The 22,268-nt window shown below is 36.7% G+C and overlaps 2 protein-coding genes across 2 annotated transcripts; both read right to left on the bottom strand.

Annotated features, from left to right (window-relative positions):
- Positions 1-275: 275 nt before the first annotated feature.
- On the bottom strand, positions 276-5,813 carry ctsz (cathepsin Z). The gene is made up of 6 exons (XM_030134097.1): positions 5,558-5,813; positions 3,460-3,623; positions 3,169-3,348; positions 2,924-3,074; positions 1,755-1,917; positions 276-1,007 (listed from the first exon to the last, which is right to left on the bottom strand). Exons 1-6 carry the CDS (start codon positions 5,683-5,685, stop codon positions 882-884), a joined length of 912 nt encoding a protein of 303 aa, XP_029989957.1. The 5' UTR covers positions 5,686-5,813; the 3' UTR covers positions 276-881.
- A 2,921-nt stretch (positions 5,814-8,734) lies between these two features.
- On the bottom strand, positions 8,735-20,913 carry npepl1 (aminopeptidase like 1). Its single transcript, XM_030134095.1, has 12 exons — positions 20,678-20,913; positions 18,327-18,512; positions 18,037-18,207; positions 17,832-17,921; positions 16,244-16,325; positions 15,782-15,924; positions 14,880-14,957; positions 14,667-14,767; positions 14,432-14,555; positions 13,471-13,647; positions 11,214-11,324; positions 8,735-9,713 (listed from the first exon to the last, which is right to left on the bottom strand). Exons 1-12 carry the CDS (start codon positions 20,825-20,827, stop codon positions 9,555-9,557), a joined length of 1,572 nt encoding a protein of 523 aa, XP_029989955.1. The 5' UTR covers positions 20,828-20,913; the 3' UTR covers positions 8,735-9,554.
- Positions 20,914-22,268: the final 1,355 nt, after the last annotated feature.

Genomic DNA, 22,268 nt, shown 5'->3' with positions numbered 1-22,268 from the left:
GAAAAGTGACACTGAAACATTATTGGCTTCTGAATCAGTTATAAAACTCACACCTTTCTGAACTCACCTTCCTGAAACCTATGTCTGCACAGGATGATACTGTGTGTACTGGATTTGTCCAAATTTGTCAAGTTTACCGTAAAGTCTACAATGAGACAGCTGAATTGTGAAAAGAAATCATTGTTTGCAACCACGAAAGCATTGCATTTATATGGATTTTAACTCCTGTCAAGCTGAGCTTAACTCTGGAAAGAAAAACATACAGATGTGACAGGTTTTGGATCTAGTGTTTTTATTGGCAAGATTTGAAAAACAGATTGCAGAGTTTGAGTTTTCTGATTTGTCTCATACATTGTGAAAAAGTCACAAACACATAAACCTATACTATATTGCAAGTGCAAATAAGGCACAAGAATTCGTCAAGCGTTTGTGTATAAAGTCTATATCAGGATGTAGTGCAATACTGTCAGTAATTCAACACCACAAACTGAAAACATTCAAAGACAGAACAACAAATAAGCAAACAATATTCTTTGGCATTTGAAAATAAAAACTGATTACAGCATCTGTCCTTTATATGGATGTGAACTTAGCTTTTCACCTGTCTTTTAATCTAGCAAAGAAGTTACTTGCACTGATGTGTTTCTTTAAGTTTCAGTTCATAAAACAGCTGACCAACATGCTTCCCTGTCATAAAACTTTAACAGCTCATGGCACTTAAAAGGTGACCCCTGATTTAAAGTAAAGTGTAAAAAAAATTGGTAAAAAATCTACAGAAACAAACAAAAAAATTGATGACAAATTCCCTTTTCAGTTTTTTCCTAATAAAAACCATCCCTCTGTTAGACAGGGAGATGTGACGGTTAAAACCTGGTTCTGGTTTAGAGGTAATCCTTGGGGACGATGGGGTCTCCGTACATGCAGTCCTCCTCCACCGCCAGGTTGTATTGGCTTCCACTTCCTCCTTTGTAGGCGCTGGTGACGATCCTCAGCCAGCCCTTCTCACCCTGAGGACACAGAAATGTGCTTAGTTACTGTCATTTTTAAAGGGTTCACCTCTAACAGTCAAGAGTATTTCCACTACAGTGTTACTACATTGACAGCAAATGAAGGTAATTAAGTATTAACTAATTTAAGTCTTGTGACCAAGTTTTTTAACATTTGACAGATTCAGTCAGTTTAAATGGTTACAAATCAGATCGTTTTAATCTTAAAAGCTGTGAAAACATGTCATGTCAACAATTAAGATCCACGAGAAACTTTTTTTTTTTTTTTTCCCATAAAAAATGTTTGTGATTTTTCTATTATGTCATTTGAAATAGGGGGACATTAGCTGGTAAAAGGTGCTAATGCTAACATATTTCCTCTGTTTTTAGTGATACTTCCAACTCTCCTGCATCAGTGAGGGCTGAATAAGTGACTATCTTCTCTGAAAATAAAAACATCTTTGCACCAGTGACTACTGAATCGAACCGTGTTGGCAGTTGTGGGGCTGTTTAACACATAGTCCACAGTTTCACTCAGTTCTTATCAACCTGCACAGTACTGATAAGGCTGATTAAATTAGGTTTTCAGTGTTTATTTTTGCTTGCATATCATTAGTAGAAAGCATCACTTTATTTTAGTTTGGAAAAAATTAAAATGTCCGGTCCAATAACTTGAACAGAAATGAACCTGTTGAGTCTTTACTTATTTTAAGTTCTTTATTCTTGAGTTCAGACCGACTCCTCAATATGTCTGTGACGGTGACTCACCCATGGTTCCCCCCAGGAGTTACGTACGACCCAGTACTCAATGTCGTTCTCCACTCCCCACCCGGCCACCGACACGATGTGATTGATGGAAGGATAATCCTGGTATTCAGAGTAGAGACCTCCGGTGTACGCATCCAGCTTGTCTGTGGCCATGATCCCACAGCTGAGAAAAAAAAAAACAAACATAAATGATGAAATATAAATGATGTCATATTGTAACTGGAAAAAGATGAACAAAGGTTGCAAGTGAAATGTCAGATGAAACAAACATTTTGGCACCTGACACTTTATAATAAGGCACAAATATTCACAATTAACCAGTTACTTATCAAATAAAAGCACATTTGTTCTTTTTTAGTCATTATAAAGCACTTAATGGTTCACTGTGCATGACTATATTTTACAACTTCTGAGCCAATAACTGACAGTTTTCCCAATCATCTCCCCACTGATAGTGAGTAAGAAAGATTTTAAAAATGCTTCATCTGCAGAAGATAGCAGAATCACAGAAACAGTCATTCTCCCATGAAATTATTATTTTTAACATTACACTTTAAGAAATTTCAAGTTCATGTTATTCATGTTTTTAAAAGGATAGTTTGTAGATGAAATAATTTTACTTTTTCCACTCTAAAACAAAGTAAAAAAATTGGATGTGTCATTATTTATAGGTTATAATGTTATTATTTTACTGGTCCGGCCCACTTGATATCATATTGCGTTTTATGTGGCTCCTGAACTAAAAAGAGTTTGATGTCCCTGCTTTAGTGACTTTTCCTTTAGAAAATAGCCAAGACAACTAGTGAATTAGTAAAATCCTTACTATCAAAATGAAGTAACTAAGATTGAGAGCAAAAAACCTTTGAAATGACACTTTGCCAATGTTTTCCAATAAGCTGATAGTTAATGATACAGTACATTATATGTGTGACCCTGCAAGCAACATTAAGTGCAAGACAGTTTTGTCAACATTTAGAAGCAAAGTGTAAACATATTTTTGCATCTTTACAGTATGATTAGACAGTATTTGTGTCTGTGGAGTGGATGTAGGTTGCACGCTACCAAACCCACATCCTGTTATCTGGAGTGTATGTCTCTTTTTTTGTATTGACTGACTGTTGGTGCAATGAGCGAAAAAAAAAAGACAAATATGAAGGTAAATTTCAGACCTGATTGGCCCTCTAGCGTAGATCTCCGCCATCATCTTCTCCCTCCCGCTGACAGATCCATAATCCCCAACTTTCCACAGAGTGTAGTTCTTCACAATGTTACACACTCCAAACGTGGTGCAGGTGCCGCACTGATTGAAGGGTTTACAGGCTTTAGAGGAGACAACAGACCATGTATGATCCACAGATTCAGATGGTTTAAGTGGCTGTTTATCACCATTATTTTCTGCATTAGGGATGCTCACCCTGGTCTTTAGCCTGGTAGTTATTGCAGGTCTCATCTGGGATTCCGTTCGTGTGGGCGTACTCCCACACCCCACTGTGATCCCCCCCGTGACAGCTCCCAGCATCCCCACAGTCGATCACATGCTGGACAGAGAGGTAAGCAGAGGGCCACGCTCCTTTCCTCTTAATGTTGATGCGATCTGTAGAGACAAACCAGAGCTATTCAATAAGTCCTGAGGGTAAACAGGAAGTGGATGTGTGCATATACAAGCTTCACCAACTCCTGCCACTAAAACAGTCATGAACCATACCTGCCATGGCGCTGGTGCTGCCATGAGCCCAGCAGGAGCCACAGTACTGAGGAATGTGCTGGTTGCGGGTGGTGCTGACATAGTTGGTGCCATTGATATTCCTCCAGTCCCAGGACTTTGGCAGATCAGAAATGTTTAAATTCTCATGAGGAAGAGGTGCGGTCCTGTAATCAGCACATACAGACACGGAGTCAAATACATTTACTGCAATGTCTTGTCCAGATTAAAGATTAACTTCTCTTTTTAACTCCCTTTCTTAAAAAATAAACTGTCCATATTTTTTTTTTTTTTGTCAGAAAGCTTCCAAGATAGTTTGATTGGATCACACTTGTAATCCTTTTTTTACTGTATATTTAAGATGCACTTATAAATCTGTATTCATTATAGACACATTTGCACAAAAAATGTATGATGGCCAATGGCTAGCTAAGCAGAGATGTTTATACAAAAAAGCCTAAAATACTATTAATTTGATGTAATTTTGTAAGAAAAACACTTTTAGTATATTTAGAGCTCAGACAGGTTCACTTTTCAATTGAAAATTTTAGACCGGTATAACTGGGTCACAATCTTAAAAAAAAAAATTTAAGGAACTCTTGCCTTATCAGCAACAATTGTTCGTGTCAATATATGATTATCACATTTTAAAACTCGCATTATCTTTGGTTTCTGCCTCTGAAAATCCAGTAAAAGTTAACAGAGCAGCAGTAATAATAATCTGTAACTTGTGAAAGCTTGACCTACATATTAGTTACAGTAAGTGAAGATAACATTAAATCTACTGTGTTATTTACTTCCTTTAAATAATGAGTGCATTGTATATTTACCTCCGCCAAGGAGGTTATGTTTTTGCCAGGGTTTGTTTGTCTGTTTGTTTGTCTGTCCATTAGTGTGCAACATAACTCAAAAAGTTATGGACAGATTTGGATGAAATTTTCAGGGTTTGTTGGAAATGGGATAAGGAAGAAATGATTAAATTTTGGTGGTGATCGGGGGTGGGGGGCCCCACGGGGGGGGCCACTGATCAGCCTTGGCGGAGGTCTGCGCTCTCCGAGTGCTTTTCTACTTAAGTATGTGTTTGATCACTGAGCTGCAGAGGAATTTACAGTGCTGTTAACTTCCTCAACCTGCGTTTCAGTTAAAACAAAGAACCTCGTGATTTTCTAAAAATGATTACAAGTAAATTTTGAGACCATCTGTCATGAGGTGATATTTTTACAGTTAGTCATAGGTAAGTGCTCACAAAAAAAACAGGAAATGAAACCGAAAGAAGCCGACCATTTCAGGGTTTTTCCACACCATGATAAGGTTTTGGGCCTTATAAACAGGCCTTGAATTAATCTAAAATCAATATTAAACTTACATATTTTTGGCACATCTACTGACTGTCCACCTCAACACGTTTTATATGAAGGATTTAGTATCTTTTAGATGCTTTTCCAAACTTTTGGACTATAAATTATGATAGAAATGCTCCAAAATTATGTTAAATTATACATATTTATAATCCATAAAAATATCTACAAATCTATAAGAAATCTGTACCACGAGCCATAAAGGGGTTAAATTATTGAAGTGGATTAAATTCCTGAATCCTTGAACCCTCTAACTGAATCCAAGGTCTCCAGTTGCTTTACTGTCCTTTTTCATTCTTGGTTATGATTTGTGTGCAAGTCATGCTTCTGTCTATTTCAGTTCAGCCTAACCTGATTTTTGGATTATAAAAGATGCTCTGAAATGGTTTCAACAACTGTTAAACCATTGGAAAAAACGGTACTTAGCCTAATCATATAATTGCACTTTTACATAAAAACTCCAAGTATTTACTTCCCCTACATTAGTATAAAGTAATTTAATTTAAAAAAAACAAAAACAAAAAAACTGACAGTGTAAACGCATAAAAACGTACATTTCTAGCTAAAAAAAGATAACATTAAGTTGAAGTCAACCTGACATTTTCTGATAAGGTCCAAACGGCTGCACAGAGCTAACATTAGCAGGCTAGTTAGCTAAATACGACAGTCAGTTGTTAGTTATATTTTTAATTACTAGCCTGATAATTTCAGTGGAAAGTGCACAAGCCGTCTGTTCAACTTACTTGAGTCCAAAGTCTTGCCTCCGGGGTTTGGGGACATAACAGGGCTGCTTCGTGTTGAAAAACACACCGGCGGACACACCGGACAGCAGCACCGAGAACAGCGCAACGGCAGCGGCAGAGGGAGCCATAGGTCCCGGAGAGAAGAGCCGGTGGAAGGAACTAAACCGAAGTAATGTGAACAGACAGAGGAGGAAGATCCGGGATTACCGCCGTTACCAGATACTGAGTGTTTATCTGAGATTGATGAACCGGTGCCGAGGTTAAACTGTCATGTGACCACATAAACACATACGTCAGAGGCACGTGATTCTCCAGAAAGTAACAAGTCATGGTGCATGGACTCAGCTTACAATGATCAATACTTACCAAGTATATGCCGTTTTTACAAAGCTGATAAGAGACACTTTGGAAATATACACCACAAAGCATAACACTGAAAGCCAGGAAGAAAATAAAAGGACAATTTAAAAGAAAATTTCAAAAGAAAAAGGGGGGAAAAAAACATACAATTTGTCACTCATGATGTCAGGGCCAGGGAAGAACAGAGACCTTTAAAAGTTTCCTATGAGTTCTGTACCTTTGTAGATTTAGGCAATTGCAGAGAATTCCAAAATAATGAGAACTCATTCAAAACAGGAGAGACACTGGTAAATGGAAGCTATGCAAAAGCACCATATCTGGTGTTACAGATTATTCTAAATACATACAGTGTTTGTCTCTGAAACCAGAAACCAGTGGTTCCCAACCTTTTTTGGGTCGTGACCCCATTTTGACATCACAAATTTCTGGCGACCCCGGATATACAAATTGGAGACTTTTTTTTTTTTTTTTTTGCTAAAATTAATTTGTTTTTGATCATGTAATAGTTTGCTATACTATGTTGCAAATAAATGTAAAATTTTAGACAGCATTTAGTCTATATTATGTATATTATTATGGATGGAGGCAGAAAAGCCAGGTTGAGATTACTGCACAAAGAGAACATTTTATTAATACTGAAAAAACAATAACTCAAACTATGAATTATGAAAGAGCTGCAGCATCTGAAACTGACCACAATGAACATTTGACAGATAAACAGTCTCACAGTGCTTCAGTTTCAGCTTCAGAGTTTGTCATGTCTTTTATGTTTTGTGATTCTCTCTCAACTCACCACATATTTTTTGTTAGTACTTTTTTAAAAATTATTTTTATCAATTACTAGGAATTTCAGGTGGCCCCATGTGGGGTCCCGACCCCAAGGTTGAAAAACACTGCCATAAAAAATTAAAGCTGATGCATTTACCAAGAGTGTCAAACTGAAGGCACACATGTCATAAAACATTTTTTTTTTTTTTTTTTTAACAAAACTTTGAACAGGACTCACTACTTCACATAAAACTGTACTTTTTCAGTTTTTTTCCCCCAATACTACCATATTCATATTGTACCCTTGTTGTTGAAAGAGTGAAAAAACACGTTTCCTCTTATCTCTGTTAAATATGTGTTGAATAGAGAATGTATACTCATTCTTCATATATTTGAATACCTGTATACACGTCTTAACCCTTAGGGACCCCCCCACACTACAATTATATTTGTCATTTTTCTTTCTCAAACTGGTGGAAATTATGTCTGTTACATGTTATGGCATGAATATCTGCAAGTTGTTTCTTTTATGACATAATACAGTATGTTTTAATCTAATGACAGTTGTCCTTACAGGTCTATTATGCACTACAGACACCAGAGGGGCAATTTGGCACCACATACAAAATACTAAGGTGATGAAATCAGTGTTGTCAATACTTTTTTGACACATCCAAGACTCTAATGACTAATATCTATTCTCTGAACACAGATATAGTGGAAACCATAAATGTTTCAGTATCAATTCTACTATCTTTTTTTTTATTCTATCTTTATTTTTTTATTCTATCCTTATTTTCTAGTAAGCATTTTCTTTTTCTTTTGATTCTTAAATTGCTTACCAGTTCAGAAACTGTATTGTAATGCTGTGATGGGAGAAAGTGTGGACCGTTTTGTAATGATGTGTATGTGTATATATGTATGTATGTATGAGTATATATTTTTTTTTCTTTCTTTTATTTTTTAAATTAATTAGTTTATTTTATTTTAACTATTCAAATACTTTCTTTTTAGTATTGACTTTGTTATGATTTACTGACATACTGAGGAGCAACATGTATAACTCACCTTTCTACTAATAAAAAGTTTAATAATAAAAAAAAAAAAATCTGAGCTAATTCAAATCCTGTTTTAAGGTCAGACACAGGAAAGAAGTAATCAGATCCATTACGTAAGCACTAATGCTCCACTACAAGTGAATAAATGTACTGTATGTGTGTAGTGTGAAAAGTAAAAACAGTCGTTGTGCAGTAAAATGTTCCCCTTCAGTATTTTACATTTGTTTTATGTCTCATTTTAAGGCTATGGATTAAAACTTCACACTATTACATATTAATTTTACATACTACTATTGTGTATTACTTTTGGTAGTTTAATCTACATCAATAAATCATATTCTGAGATCATAACACACAAATGAACTTCACTGATCTCCAGTTTTCAGTGTTGCTGTCTTGTAAAAAAAAAAAAAAAAAAAAAAATGCATACCTTTAAAACAACTTTTCGTGAGCTCAGAAAACAGGAACTGATGTAAAACATTTAATAGCTTATGAACCACTAATGCTGTTCCATTTTCATCAGATATGATTCAATATTTATTTTCCAGTAAAACCCATGTAAACTGACAAAATGACAGTGGTCGAAGACACTTGTTTTTGTGTTCAGTTAATGAGGTATTTTTGCTGGAAAAGTCCCTTTTGCAAAATGCAGGGGACATTAGTAGAATTAAAGGTAATGAATGACATAGGAAAAAGTTAAATGTAGGGAGAAGTTCATTTGGAAGTTGCCAGAAAAATAGCTTAAAGTCTTTAAAGGTTAAAGTTGCTGCAAATTACAGGTTTCCCCAAAACAAAATGAAGGCACTGGTAGAAAGAGCTCAGAGTTTAAACATCTACAAATCCTGGTGTTTGGTGGTTAAATACCAATGTTTGAGGAGTCGAACATCAAACCTAATTACTGGTGAGAGGAAAAAAGTTGTGATTCTGTATAAAATCAATAAGTGAACTGAACCAAAACCTTTTCTCCGTTTAACTTCACATGCACACTAAGTTCAGATGGCACCGCCTTTATTTAAGGACAAGATGATTGTCACAAGGGTGAAAAAAACATACTTGCAATGGAATCTAGTATTTCAACTCACAGTTCACATCTTGGAAGTGTATTTTGTGCTCACAAAGTGTATGTGGCATTTCTTGTCAATAATTGATCTGACTACATTGTCACAGTCATCAGTTTGGTCCACAGATCACATCATGTGCACTCCACAGTCCAACTACAGTCAGGATGATGAATACAAAGTGCAGTGGTTAACCAAAATACATCGCTTTACTGATCCAGATCCAGGATTTTACAATATGTGTAAGACGATAAGTGTGGCATAATCCTTGATAATTTCTTTCTGTAAAAGATTCATTTACAACAGAATAAACAAGGTTTATGTTTTGAGGTACAACTTGAAACAGATTGCAAAAAATAGATGATTACAAAGAATCATGGCTGCAAAAAAAAAACAAAAAAACACTGAAGGTGGTGAAAATAAACCAGCTGCTTATTTTCTAATTGTCAATGCAGCTTGATTTAGAGCATCTGTGGTGCTACAGAGGCGACCAGTGTAGAAAGAGCTGAGTCAAGAGGAAATTAAGAGCATGTGTTTATCATAATCATGTAAAGCAGCACATCTGGTTAAACATCTGGTTCACGTATCCAATTAACTGATGACTGCATGATCATTTGATTTATTTAATGAAGTCAAACTCACAGAAAGTTAAATCACAGTTATAAAATATCAGAATTTTAAACAGATGCTTCAAAAGATCAGGTGTGGTGGCAGCGGAGCAGTCGGGGTCAGGAGTAAAGCGATCTTTACGTTTCAGACCAGTCTTCTCCTTTTGCAGTCACGCTCCATCTGGTCCTCTGACACAGAGGTGGTTGCGCCCAAAGGAGACACCTGGTTTAGCATGGAGTCATCGGATGCTTGACCGAAGAGGGCCATGAGCAAAGCAACGCCAAAACCTGTGGCGCGCTCCCCCTGTGGACACACATCCAACCAGTGTCATTACTGTAGTCATACTGTAACTGCATTTTCAGAACCAGTCGACTTCACTGAAACCTAAAACTGATATAAAATCTCCTCATGTGACCTTTTAAAGTAAGACTAGTGTCTGGTGCACAGCGAAGTCAAGCACCACTTATTGTGCTTCCCTGTTGCTCTGCTGCTCTTGCTGCCTTCTAAAGCAGGGGTGTCAAACATATGGCCTGCAGGCCAAAACTGGCTACCATGGGGTCCGATCCAGCCCATGGGATATACTTGTGAAATGCAAAAAATACACTGAAGATATTAACAATCAGTGGTGTCAAAATTATTTTAGTTCAGGTTCCACATACAGACCAATATGATCTGAAGTGGGTCAGACCAGTAAAATACTATAATAACCTATAAATAATGACAAATCAAAATTTTTGTCTTTGTTTTAGTGTAAAAAGTAAAATTACATGAAAATGTTTACGCTTACAATTTTCAGAAAAAATGTGAACCTTAAATGTCTTAAGAGATTTAAGTGCAATTTGAACATTATTCTGCCTGTTACTAAATGTTTTGTGTATTTGTAGATCCACTGTGATCTATAAATTGCAATACACGTGTAAATGATAAACTGAGACATAATATTATTAAAATTATACTTTTTTTCTTAAGAAATTTCAGGTTGTTCATGTTATTCCTATTTTTTTTTTTAGGATAGTTTGTAGATGTAAACATTTTGCTTCATTTCCTTAATGAAATTTTCATTCTTTCACTCAAAAACATAGAAAAAAGTTTGGAGTTGACATTACTTACAGGTTATCATAGTATTACTATACTGGTCTGGCCCACTTTGGATTATACTGGGCTGCATGTGGCCCCTGAATGTAAATGAGTTTGACACCCATGTTCTAAAGTGTTTCAGGTTTTATAAAAACACTAGTGTCTTGAAAGAGGAAGTTAAAATACTGGCTCAACTAGTTTGAGCAGGACATGAAAAAACATTTCAACATCAAGTGATCATCACATGACATTTCATTCATTTACCAGTATTTGTCTCAACTATGGTTTTATTATTTCATTATACAGATGTGGAAAATTCCATATGCAGAAACAAATGAATTTACAGTTTAGAGAATGCATTCAAATGCCTTTGCTCAGAGTCAGTTAATCAGTAGCCTGGAGTTTGCAGGAACTTGTTAGCCGCTACGTCATGTGTGTTATATCGTCCATAACCCACACCAACAGGCACAAACTGTGAAGAAGTTCAGTCTGGACATGTTTACCAACTGACTCAGATGCCGTACTTTAAAGTCTAACACTCCTTTGTGCTGCTGACACGACAAACCAACAAATATGCAGCTGGTTGAACATTGCAAAAAATATAACATACGGCAACACTCGCAATAAATCAGATTCTAATTAATATTTAATATTCTCAAGGCACAATCTTAGGACTGACTCATTAAAGGGTGAACAGTTTGCAGAAAAAACTCCCCAATTACTCACAGCATGGACAGGAGAGGCGATGTCAACATGGACCCAGACCCCCGGCCAGTCAAAGCCCAAGTGGGAACCAATGAAGAGACCAGCGCAGGAGCTCTGGGCATTCTCACGGTCCTGTCAAAGCACAAGAAGAACATGACAAACTTCAGCCAGTCTCCAAAAAAAAAAAATCACAAGTTCTACTTGCTTTGTTGAAGATTTTATTGCCAAATAAGTAAAGTTCAGCCTAAATTAAGCAAATTTTAATATTACTGTGATTGTATGGCTAATCCTTGGGCTTTTGTTGCATGTAATTCATTATCTTTTCCTCCTTTTGCTTATTTTCTATCTACTAAAACCTACCAATAAATTAAAAAAATAACATAATATTCCTTTGTATATACAATAATAGATATAAACAAGTCTGAGGCACTCTGGTACCTCTAACTGAACACTGATGAATATTGTTTGCAACAGTTTGTTTTATCTTTTTATTTTTCATATATTCTGTCCCTGGCCTTGAGGAGTGCCTGAATCCTTTAAACACATTTACATTTTGTGTTTTTTGACCCAGTGAAGCACCACCAACTAATTTATTTTATTCCAAACAATAATCACTTTGTTTGATGGAAGATGCATCAACCACAAACCATAGAAGTTGCATTAGTTCTGGTATTAGTAATGTGTAGTAGATGAGAGGTGGGTACATAACTTTTGTTTATGATAAAGAAATCAGTTCCACATCTGGGAAAATCTAGACTGACAGGAGCAAAGAGCAGGAAAGATATCAAGAAAATGGGAAATGGAAGCAGAGCAAATTATAGTATAAAAAATAACTGGTACATTTTGATATTAGTGTTTATATTAATTTGTTAGAATTGGCTTTGTTTTCACTGTTTAAACCCTGAAATGTGTTGACAGATCACTATATAGAATTTGGTGGCATCTAGTGTTGCGTTTGCAGAAGACAGCTAACTGAAGATCAGTCTGTTTCCAAGTGTGTACAGTGGGTGTGACACAAACTCTAAATGTCCCATATATACATAAAGGGGTCAGTAGCAGAGAGTGAATGGGTCAAAGTCCTAAACTGAACCACATGAGGAAAAGAGCAACAACAAAGATATCACATGATAAACAGAGCCACTAAAGTCAATGTTTATAGGTTAATTTTGATGAGCAAAGGATGCCAGCAATTTTGTGAGTTCACGATTAGGACGTAGAAAAAGCATTCTTCTGAGTGAGACCTATTGGTGCAGAATTGACTAAAATCTGTGTGGAAATAGAGATGATCATTAAATCTAAAATCACAGTAAATTTGACATATATTCTCAGATTTTGCACACTTGATGTAGTGTTTGGTAAAGTTGGGAAATGGCATGAACGTAGAGTTAAAACAATTACCCAAACGTATTTCAATTTAAACAGAGGAATAAAGAAATGATTTTGTTGAGATATGGGGGACCAAAATGTTTGAATATGGGTGGGCTTTCTCCCGTTTATTTTTTCAGTGAGGGGAAAAAAGTAATAATAATATTGTTGTGGGTATTTTTTTTCTCTTTCTCTGGTGGGATGATCATTGTTTTGTTGAGGATATGAATAACTATGTACTTGCATCTTAGAGGAATGTCAGGAGGTTGAAATAGTTATTAAAAAGGGTGGGATTAAATAAGTGTTTATTTCTTTCCACTCGTTTTTGGATGTTTAGATAACACAAATTATATTATGTATATCTTTTGTATAACAGTATAAATTTCTTTTTTGTTTTGGTTAATTTACGTTGATAATTTGCTTTGGGCATTTGTTTGGTTGGTAGTTGTACAGCGTTATTCATAAAGAATGAACCGATTTCATAACGCACTGCTTCAGTTCTCAAGCATCGTCAGTCAGTGACCAATTGAAAGTGGAGTTTTCTAAGTTCTGAATGGCTGCCTCGATGACCTTAAACATTGAATAACAACAGGGATCAACTCAGTGGATTGTGATATGTTGATATGCATCTGGGAGGAATTGGAGAGACGTAGATTGAAAATGTATCTGAAATTGTAATGTAAATATAAATATGTATGGGTTGTATAATATTTAAAAAAAATCTAAATACAATAAGTTAAAAAAATAAATAAATAACTGTCATTTTCTTTGTCACATTATTATTAGAACTTCTGAAATGCACAGCTTCTTTCTCTCTGACTCAGAAAAAAAACCCTATAATTATAAACACTGTACTTGAAAGTTCCTCCTACACCAGTCACACTATTACTCCATCTTTGTTACTGTTACTTACAGCCACAGAGTTTTTCATGTCAGCCATGGCAGAGGTAAACTCGGTGAAGTGCAGCTCGGGGCAGTAAACCAGAGGGTGAGCCAGATCTCCACTGCTACGACCAGCACGCACACATGCAGCTTCCCACTGCTCACTGTTAGTCATCACAGCAGCGTGGTACTTCCCTGTGGAGATGCCCTGGATGGACAAAAAAACCACAAGCAATATCAGTTAGATGAATTCCCTGTCAGCTTTGGCATGAGGGAAACTAATAAAACTACACACAAATGCCAGCAGCAGTGTCTGTTAAAGCTATTATCTACTGAGTGGAAATAGAGATTAAAAACACCTCAGCGGACACTTAAAGGGGTCATATTTTCCTAAACCAACTTTAATTAGTCTTTGGTACATTTATTTGTGTATTTGGGGACCCTAATAGTGTTAGCAAAAATTGAGTTGATTTCTACCACCTGTTTCAATTCCGGCTTAATTTGTTGCATCTATAACTAGTTCCATCACGACATTTGTACATATAAGGTCAAGACTCCTGACGAACATTTCTCTGAGTACGCTATAATTGTTTGGCAGCAGCAGCAGCGGTTGTAGTCCATACTGAAAATATGTCCAAACTTTGACCGATTATCTAAAATGTTTAGTTGTTGGTTGTATTAACGAACACAAGTGGCTGAACGGGACAGAGCAGCACGGTCAACTAACTGGAGGGGGCGGGGTGTGAAGTGGCTCATTTGCATTTAAAGCGCCAGCGCTCACAACAACTTTTCTTGCGTCATTACTCAGAAATAGGGTTGAAGATGGGCCTGTGGAGTTTAATTAATGAAGAACTCAGACCCAAATATAGCATTTACAGTTTATGTAGACCACATGGAAATGTTTTAAAATGTATAATTCCATTTTAAAAAAGCAAAATACCACTCCTTTAATGTGGGAGGTTTAATAACAGTTGGTAAGAGGAGTCACCAACCTGAGCCCCTGTCAATGTGGCCATATCGAGGATGATATCAGCTGACAGGTCTTTGCAGGCATACACCACTCCATCAGCAAGCACCAGCCTGCCTTCTGCATCAGTGTTGTTGATCTCCACTGTCCTTGGGAATAAAGCATACAACTCACAAGTAAAAATTTAGAATATAATGCATACAAAGCAAAAATCAACTATAAAATTATTTAAAAATACCAACATATTTCCAAAGACTCACTTTCCAGAGTACAGAGTGTGGATATCATCAGGTCGAGTGGCTGTGGGTCCAACTGAATTCTCTGCAAGGCAAAATACTGCATGGAGATTATCCTTAAAGCCCTGAAACGAAGAGGAAGGCACCCATGATTCTCACAACAGTCTGATTAAAAAAAGCGGAGCTGTAGAGGTCGGTCAAACATCAGCTTTGAGATAATCCAAAACGACAGCTCACCTGTTTAATAGTAGCTTTGAAAGCTCCCAAAATAGCAGCAGCTCCACCACAGTCTCTCTTCATTCCTGGCATTGTGGTCTAAAGAAAATTAAAAGATTAAAAAAAAGTTATATGACTAACTTAAATTTCTGAAGCCACACGTAATAATGCATTTGTGGGATGCATTTAATAACAACCCATCAGTCTATAAACAATATAATCTTCACACATTACTGAATCTACTGAGTGAATGGGCCTTCTTATTTGCAGGTTTCAATGAGTTAAATTCCACAAATGCATCATGAATGCAATTTAAGACCTATTTCACATTCCAGCACAGTAGAGCTGGACTTATTGGTGTTATGGTAGGAACTGGATGGTGGCTATTTCTAAGTCCCATATGACTCTAATGCCTTTATACTATTATGCAATACATTTTTAAGACCTAAAATTTAGATTACTGGATTTGAGTCCTTTTAAGAACCAGCAGATACCATGTGTCTGAATTCCCTCCACCAAGATCATGTTTTCCCATTACTATGTTTGTTTATCATCAAAATTGTGCATCAGATTTTCATGAAGATTGGTGGAGACGTAGGACATGGGCTTCTAGTTGTGTAGTGACCTTCTAGTTGCATATGTGAACTACGTGAACTGTAACAGTGATCTCATGTGAACAGAGTGCTAGGAATAGGCTTAGAGCTTAAGTTAACAGATGCAGGTTCAGGGATCACAGAGACGACTGCAGAGCTAAAGAGCTTTTTAAATGTAGCAGTGTGAAAGGTGTAAAGCAACCCAGAGCATAAAACACTTGACCAGAAACTCAAGAATAGTGACCTGATTGACAGCACAGAGGAAACACTTGCCCCTACCACTGAGAAATGCAGGTCATTTATTTGTATCCCTTATCCATAGGATCTTACCTTTCCCTTGATACTGAGTCCTCCAGTGTCGTACACAATGCCCTTTCCTACCCATGCGATGGTTTGGGTTGCACCATCTGGTGTGTGACTCAAGACTGCTAAGGCAGGAGGATGCTCTGCTGCTTTTCCAACTCCATAAATCCCTGCAAGGTCAAATTTAGAGATGATTATAACACTTTAAAGAGCTCTAATGAAATTAACCAAATATCAGAAATTGAGGCAAAAGTTAAGTAATTTTATAGTGAACTGTGGTAACAGCAGATTGTAACAAAACATATTAATCTATCAATTGTCATCTATTAACAAAAAAAAAGAGCTGTCTCCGTCCATTATGTAGACATTGTGGCATAACTCTCCTTTCCAATTTAAACTCTAATTAACTTATGGAACCTTTCATACAAATACAAGGCCCAAATCTTACACCAAAATACAACAAATGGCATGGATCTACAGACATCTTACCTCCAAAGCCTCTTTGTTTCAGTTCCTCTCCACGAATGATCACTGGAGTAATTCCTAACTCATTTCCCACAGCCTTGATCTCCTAAAAAGACAATTAGATTTCTGTGTCAGAGGACTTCAGCAAAGAATTCCTACCAATCATAAGTTTTCCCTTTAGCCTAACAATATAAATTTGATTTCCATGGGGTGTTATAAAGACCAAAATACCTCTGGATGCAACTGGACAGACCTACAGCCAATCAGAGCAATGAAATGTATGACTGTTGAGGAACCTGGTAAAATCGACTCTATAAATCCTGTTGGAAGTACAGCCAACACAGCCTTCTCAATAATTACAGCATTGAGTGCTGGGTTTTGTTCTTTGTTTATGGAAGGTATTGATGCGGCACCAGACTTAAATGTTGTCAATCGCCCCAGATTTGGCTTCAATATAAAGTTTGACTCCCTTTTTAAATTTGTTTTTTCTTGTTCAACAATCAGAAAATACATTTGCATGAATTTCAGTGAAGATTTCAACCACATCAACTGCAATAGAATTGTGGTAACATATATATTTTTTTTTATTTAAAAATAAATATTATTAAGTATAAGTATAAAGTCTCCCTAAGCTGGCTATAGGAACCCAAATGAACTTAACAGACAAAAGAAAAAAATCACATTTCATAAGAAAACTAGAAGCACTCAAAGAGCGCAGACCTCCGCCAAGGCAGATCAGTGGGGCCCCCCGTGCCAGTATCAACAATTCCTGAAATTTTCATCCAAATCCCTCCATAACTTTTTGAGTTATCTTGCACACAGACAGACAGACAGACAGACAAACCAACGCTGGCAAAAACATAACCTCCTTGGCGGAGGTAATAATAATCTGAATCTAAACACAGTAATTTACATAACATTTATTCATTTTAAGAAATATTTGCAATTTATGTACAGTATGTTATGAATTTTGAAACTTTTAGGATGGGTTTATGATTGCATGTACGAAATTTCATTCGTTATATGTATTTGAGAATTAGTTATTTGTTTTTTCGTAATTGTTCACCATTTATTTTCTTCTGGACACTATATATGAGGCTGTAAGTAGACATGCAACAGGAAACATGAGAGTGGAGTTGCATCGTTTTTTGACCTCTCTTTGTCTCGTATTGTTTGGTTGTTTATCACTGCACTGTATCCAGCCAATTGGCCAACAATTGATTAAATTAAGATCTGTGGCATGGGCAAGTGAAGCAAAGAGGAACTAAATGAGAGGGTCTATTCAGAACCTAAGGATTGGATATTACACATTAGTCTTTCACACACAGTTCAGTAGTTATAGATGAAAGGTTACTGTTGGTTATCTATAGGAAAGTGTCTTTTGCACAACTGTAGCGTTTCAAACAAGGAAAAAAACAAACGCTTGTCTTGAAGACTCACAGGTCGATGCAGCCCATCACTGTATCAAACACACCCTACATAAGACAAACGGCTGTGACTGGCCTAGTCTGATAAAAGCCAAGGGTAGATCAGTCTAAATGGGGCTAAATCAGTCTGGTTCCCAGGCTTTGGTCTTGTGGCAAGGCTAATAAAAGCAAAACATTTGACTTACATCTAAAAAGTGATCAGTATTCATCTCATTGCATGGAGTGTCCACAATGCGAGCAGCCAGTCGTACTCCATCAGCAGCACTGGAGAGACACTAAAAATAAAGAAAGATAATGCTTCAGGAACAGCAGAGTGCAGAGAAATCAAAGTGCAGCACCTTCAATATGTTAAAGTGATACTCAAAACAAAAAACTAACAAAATGTGGTACCTTGAGTTCTGCTGCATCCAGAGGACTGCTATCTTGTCCAACGATCAAAAACTCTACTGTGACATGCTTCTTCTCAGCTCTGCGTGATGATGTAGAGCGACGGGAGAAGATGGGAAAGGCCCTGGCGATGGCACAGGAGGATGCGAACACATCTGAGTGCTCACAAACCATCTGGAGGATAAAAACAGCCAAGTTAGCCAGTATCCTTGTCAAAACAGCAGCTCTTTAGATCAGAGTGGTCTCCGACTTCTTCCAAATTCTAACATGAAAGTTTTTGTGACATTACTGACCACAATGCAGCGGTTGTTCCCTCCAGGCAGACAGGAACGAACCAGACGGGAGACAAAGTGGGCAGACGCCGGGCTGTTGTGTCTGCTGACCCGTGAAGGAAGAGCAGCCACTACAGAATTATTGAGGTACAAAGGGCAGCTGTCCGTGGGGTTCGGGCTCAGAGCACCAAGAGCTGCCTGCCAGACCTGAGACAAAACAAACATGTTAGGATCATTGGAATTCTAAACATATTTACACAAGGAATGTCCCCCTGCCTCCATCATCTGAACAATCTTGGAGGTATGTGGGCATGTTTTTCTATTAGTTGCATTCAGCAAAGCACAGATTGTGAAATTCTAGGCTGATGCTGCTGTTTACAAGAACAATTTGGCCAAAAGTTGACACCCAACTAATGATTACTTTCACTGTTGATCATTTTCTTTATTAACTGATTAGCTTTTTGCCCCAAAACCAAAAGACGTGTGGTCACTATTGTCATAGAAGTGGAAATAAAACAGAAAATAATTCATATTTGAGAGGCTGGAATTCTGTGATGGAACAAGGATCCATTTGTAGGTTAGTGTTTATGATCTCAGAAGTAGGCCTGACACAACTGTTACACAATTGCCTTGTCACCATTATTAGAGCCAATGAAAAATATTTAGTTTTACATTGATAACTGTCTCCTTCAACCTCTATAAAACAGCTGGATAAAATTAGCAGATATGTCATTTCATCACAATTTTCACATCTTTTTCCAGACACTGAAATTTGATGCATCCTCTTTTACGTTATTTAGTTTCTCATTTCATCTCAAGGTACTCAATGTCTACTGGTACCTGTTGTTATTAGTAATAATTTATATATTTCACTAACAGGATAGTTATTTATGCTAAATCTGCAAACACAAATGTCATTTTTGTGTGTCCTGTATACAATGCTAATAAACAGTTATTTTCTTCATTAGATCTATTACACTTTTATAATTAAGACACTAAACAGAAACAAACAATCCACCATGAATTGTTATTACTGAACAATTAATCTGCATCACTCATTTTATTATTGTAACAGCTCTATTTAGAAGCATAGATGAAGGTACAGCTGAGTGATGATATAAAATCTTGATTTTTTTGTCAATGTTACAAAGCATTTATGATTTTATTCGATTGTTCTGGAAACGAGGTAAAGGCAAGTTATATTTTATTTGTACTAAATCTCTATACCATATACGACAAGAAAAATACATTCACTGTTAATATATTACTAGATGCAAATAGTTTGCATTCTAAATTTCTGTTAAACAATAAAGGTCTTCAGAAGTACAATCTTGATTTTATGATGACAGCGAATTTCAGAAAACAAAAACATAATTGAATTAATTGAATACACTGAATGAATGAATGATTTATTTTGAATATGCAATTAAATTTAACATATATGTGAACAAGTAAAACATAAACAGTAATATAAAAATCATCAAGACAATTTCAGAAAGAAGAACAGCACAATAGTTTAATTTACATGCCCGAAAAGGGGTGGGAAGAAGTGCAACTTATTTATTAATTGCTTATCCTAGATTATGCACTGACTTTAATACAAACTTTTTGACTCAACCAATTCAGATGAGGCCTACACATTAAAAAGCAAGTTTGTTGTGGAAATCTACAGCTTTCTAGTGTCAGTCACATTGGGACAGAACAGACACTGAGGAAAAATTAGGGTGATGAAAGAAAGCAGAACAATACGTTTCTGTGGAGTAATCATTATCAGAGGATAAATGTCAGGACACTTTCCTTGACCTCCCAGACTTAGACTCTCAAGTGTCTTTCCAGTCAGTGTTGCACAACCACCTCTGAGGACTTTGCACGACAGACAGCAGCTCACGACTGATCCCAGAGCAGATTATATGTCTTTAACAGACCTCTGGACCTCTCACAGCCCTAACCTCTGACACATGGGCAGGATGTCATTCAGTTAAGGAACTTAGCATTACGTTATTTGATTTAAAACAATAAAAACAAGCTAATATCGGTTCTTTGCATGGTCTTATTAAAGCCAGAAAATGTCCACTTTAGCCTTAATAATTACCATGTTGTTAAATCTGGGTGCAACATTGTTCCGGAACGTCATAGAAAGTCTGTTTTCCCTGAATAAAAACCTTATGAAGATTTCATTTACAAAGTTAAGAGCCAGAAATAGTTCTTTAACCCAGCCAACCTCTGCCACCGTCAGGTCTCTATATTTCCTTAGTTTTAGACGTTATTTAACCAATGACCGTTAGGCTAACTGCATTAGCTTACCCTACCGAGCTCAAGTTAGCCTGCTGCTAACGTTAGCTGTCACACTACCATCATCTTTCCATCGTTACCTCTTTGCTAACGACCGGCTGCAGTTTCCCTTTGATTTGGCTCCAGCTGACTTGCTGCAAGTTGGCATGTTGTCCGATGATTAGAACCGGACGGTTCTGTGGCTCGGAGTCGCCGGCAGAAGCCTTAAACTCCAGCACCACGTTCGCCATTTTTGTGACCAGCTACGCAGACAGATGACGGCTCTGTTACAGAGGACCGACCGCTGTCGTTCCGTGTCTTTCTTCCACTAACTCCAGTCCACACCGGCGACGGCAGCCGGGAAGGTCCAAACAGCCTGTAGTTTAATCATGGAAGTACTCTGTGACATATATCGGCCTCTAGCGGCAAAAACAGGACTGACATGAATATAGAAAACCAGCAAAAAGCATAGAACTAAAGTAGTGTTCTTCAACCTTTGGGTCGGGACCCCACGTCGGGTCGCCTGGAATTCAAATGGGAAATTTATAGTAATTGATTTAAAAAAAAAAAAAAAAAAAAAAAAGTAGTGATAAAAAACATATAGTGAGTTTACAGAGACAATCCCAGTACATAAAAGACATGACAAACTGTGAGTCTGAAACTGAAGCACTGTGGTACTGTATATCTGTCAAATGTTCACTGTGGTCAGTTTCAGATGCTGCAGCTCTTCCATAATTCATAGTTTGCGTGATTGTTTGTTCAGTATAAATTGTCAGCCTTGTAAATCTAAGCTGGACTGACTGTACATATTCTGACCAAAGAAAATAAAATTCTCACTTTGTGCAGTAATCTACACCTGGCTTTTCTGCCTCCATCCATAATGATATACATTATATAGCCTAAATGTAGTGTAAAATTTATGTTTATTTGCAACATAGTATAGCAAACTACTACAGGATCAAAAACAAATTAATTTTAGCAAAAAAAAAAAAAAAAAAAAAAAAAAAAAAAAAAAGCATCCGTTTTGAATGTCTGGGGTTGCCAGCAATTTGTGATGTTAAAATGGGGTTATGAGCCAAAAAAGGTTGGGAACCACTGAACTAAAGCCTTCATACTGTGAGTCTTTTACAACAGTTTGCAATCCAGTCTGGCAGAAAAGAAGTACTGTTGCACTATGAATCTATGGCAAAGTATGGATTAATTCATCTATCTGTATAAATTGTTTGATATCTGTCCAGTATTTACGTGGTCAGATCTGTTTCTACTGGGTCACCAACTGTGTGAAATATAACATGATATATTGGCTAATATGTGTTATATCTGTAAACAATAACATCTACAGGCTTCAATTTGACAGATGTGAAGCTTCCAGTAGTCTTCAGATAAATGTCTAAAATATATGGGTGCCTCTATGAAACTGGGTTCATTTTAATACCTGGTTCTTTGCCAGCTTTTTAGACCCAATAATAAAAGAGAAATTTGGACATATCTCCCCCCAGGATGTACCAAATGATGATCTCAGATAAATGCAAAAAAAATGTATAGTGTTGCTCTGAGCCATCCCAAAATATATGAACATTTAATAAAATATTAGGGCCAAAAACAGGACCAAAATTGGGACAGGAAAAACTACTTAGGTGTCAGTGCATTTGATCTTGAAAACATGGCTTGAAATGGTCTTATATTCATAAA

The sequence above is a fragment of the Sphaeramia orbicularis genome, chromosome 5, assembly GCF_902148855.1.
Source record: "Sphaeramia orbicularis chromosome 5, fSphaOr1.1, whole genome shotgun sequence".
NCBI classification, from domain to species: domain Eukaryota; kingdom Metazoa; phylum Chordata; class Actinopteri; order Kurtiformes; family Apogonidae; genus Sphaeramia; species Sphaeramia orbicularis.
Note: the sequence above shows the minus strand (reverse complement) of the source record. Positions and strands in the feature narration are given on the sequence as shown.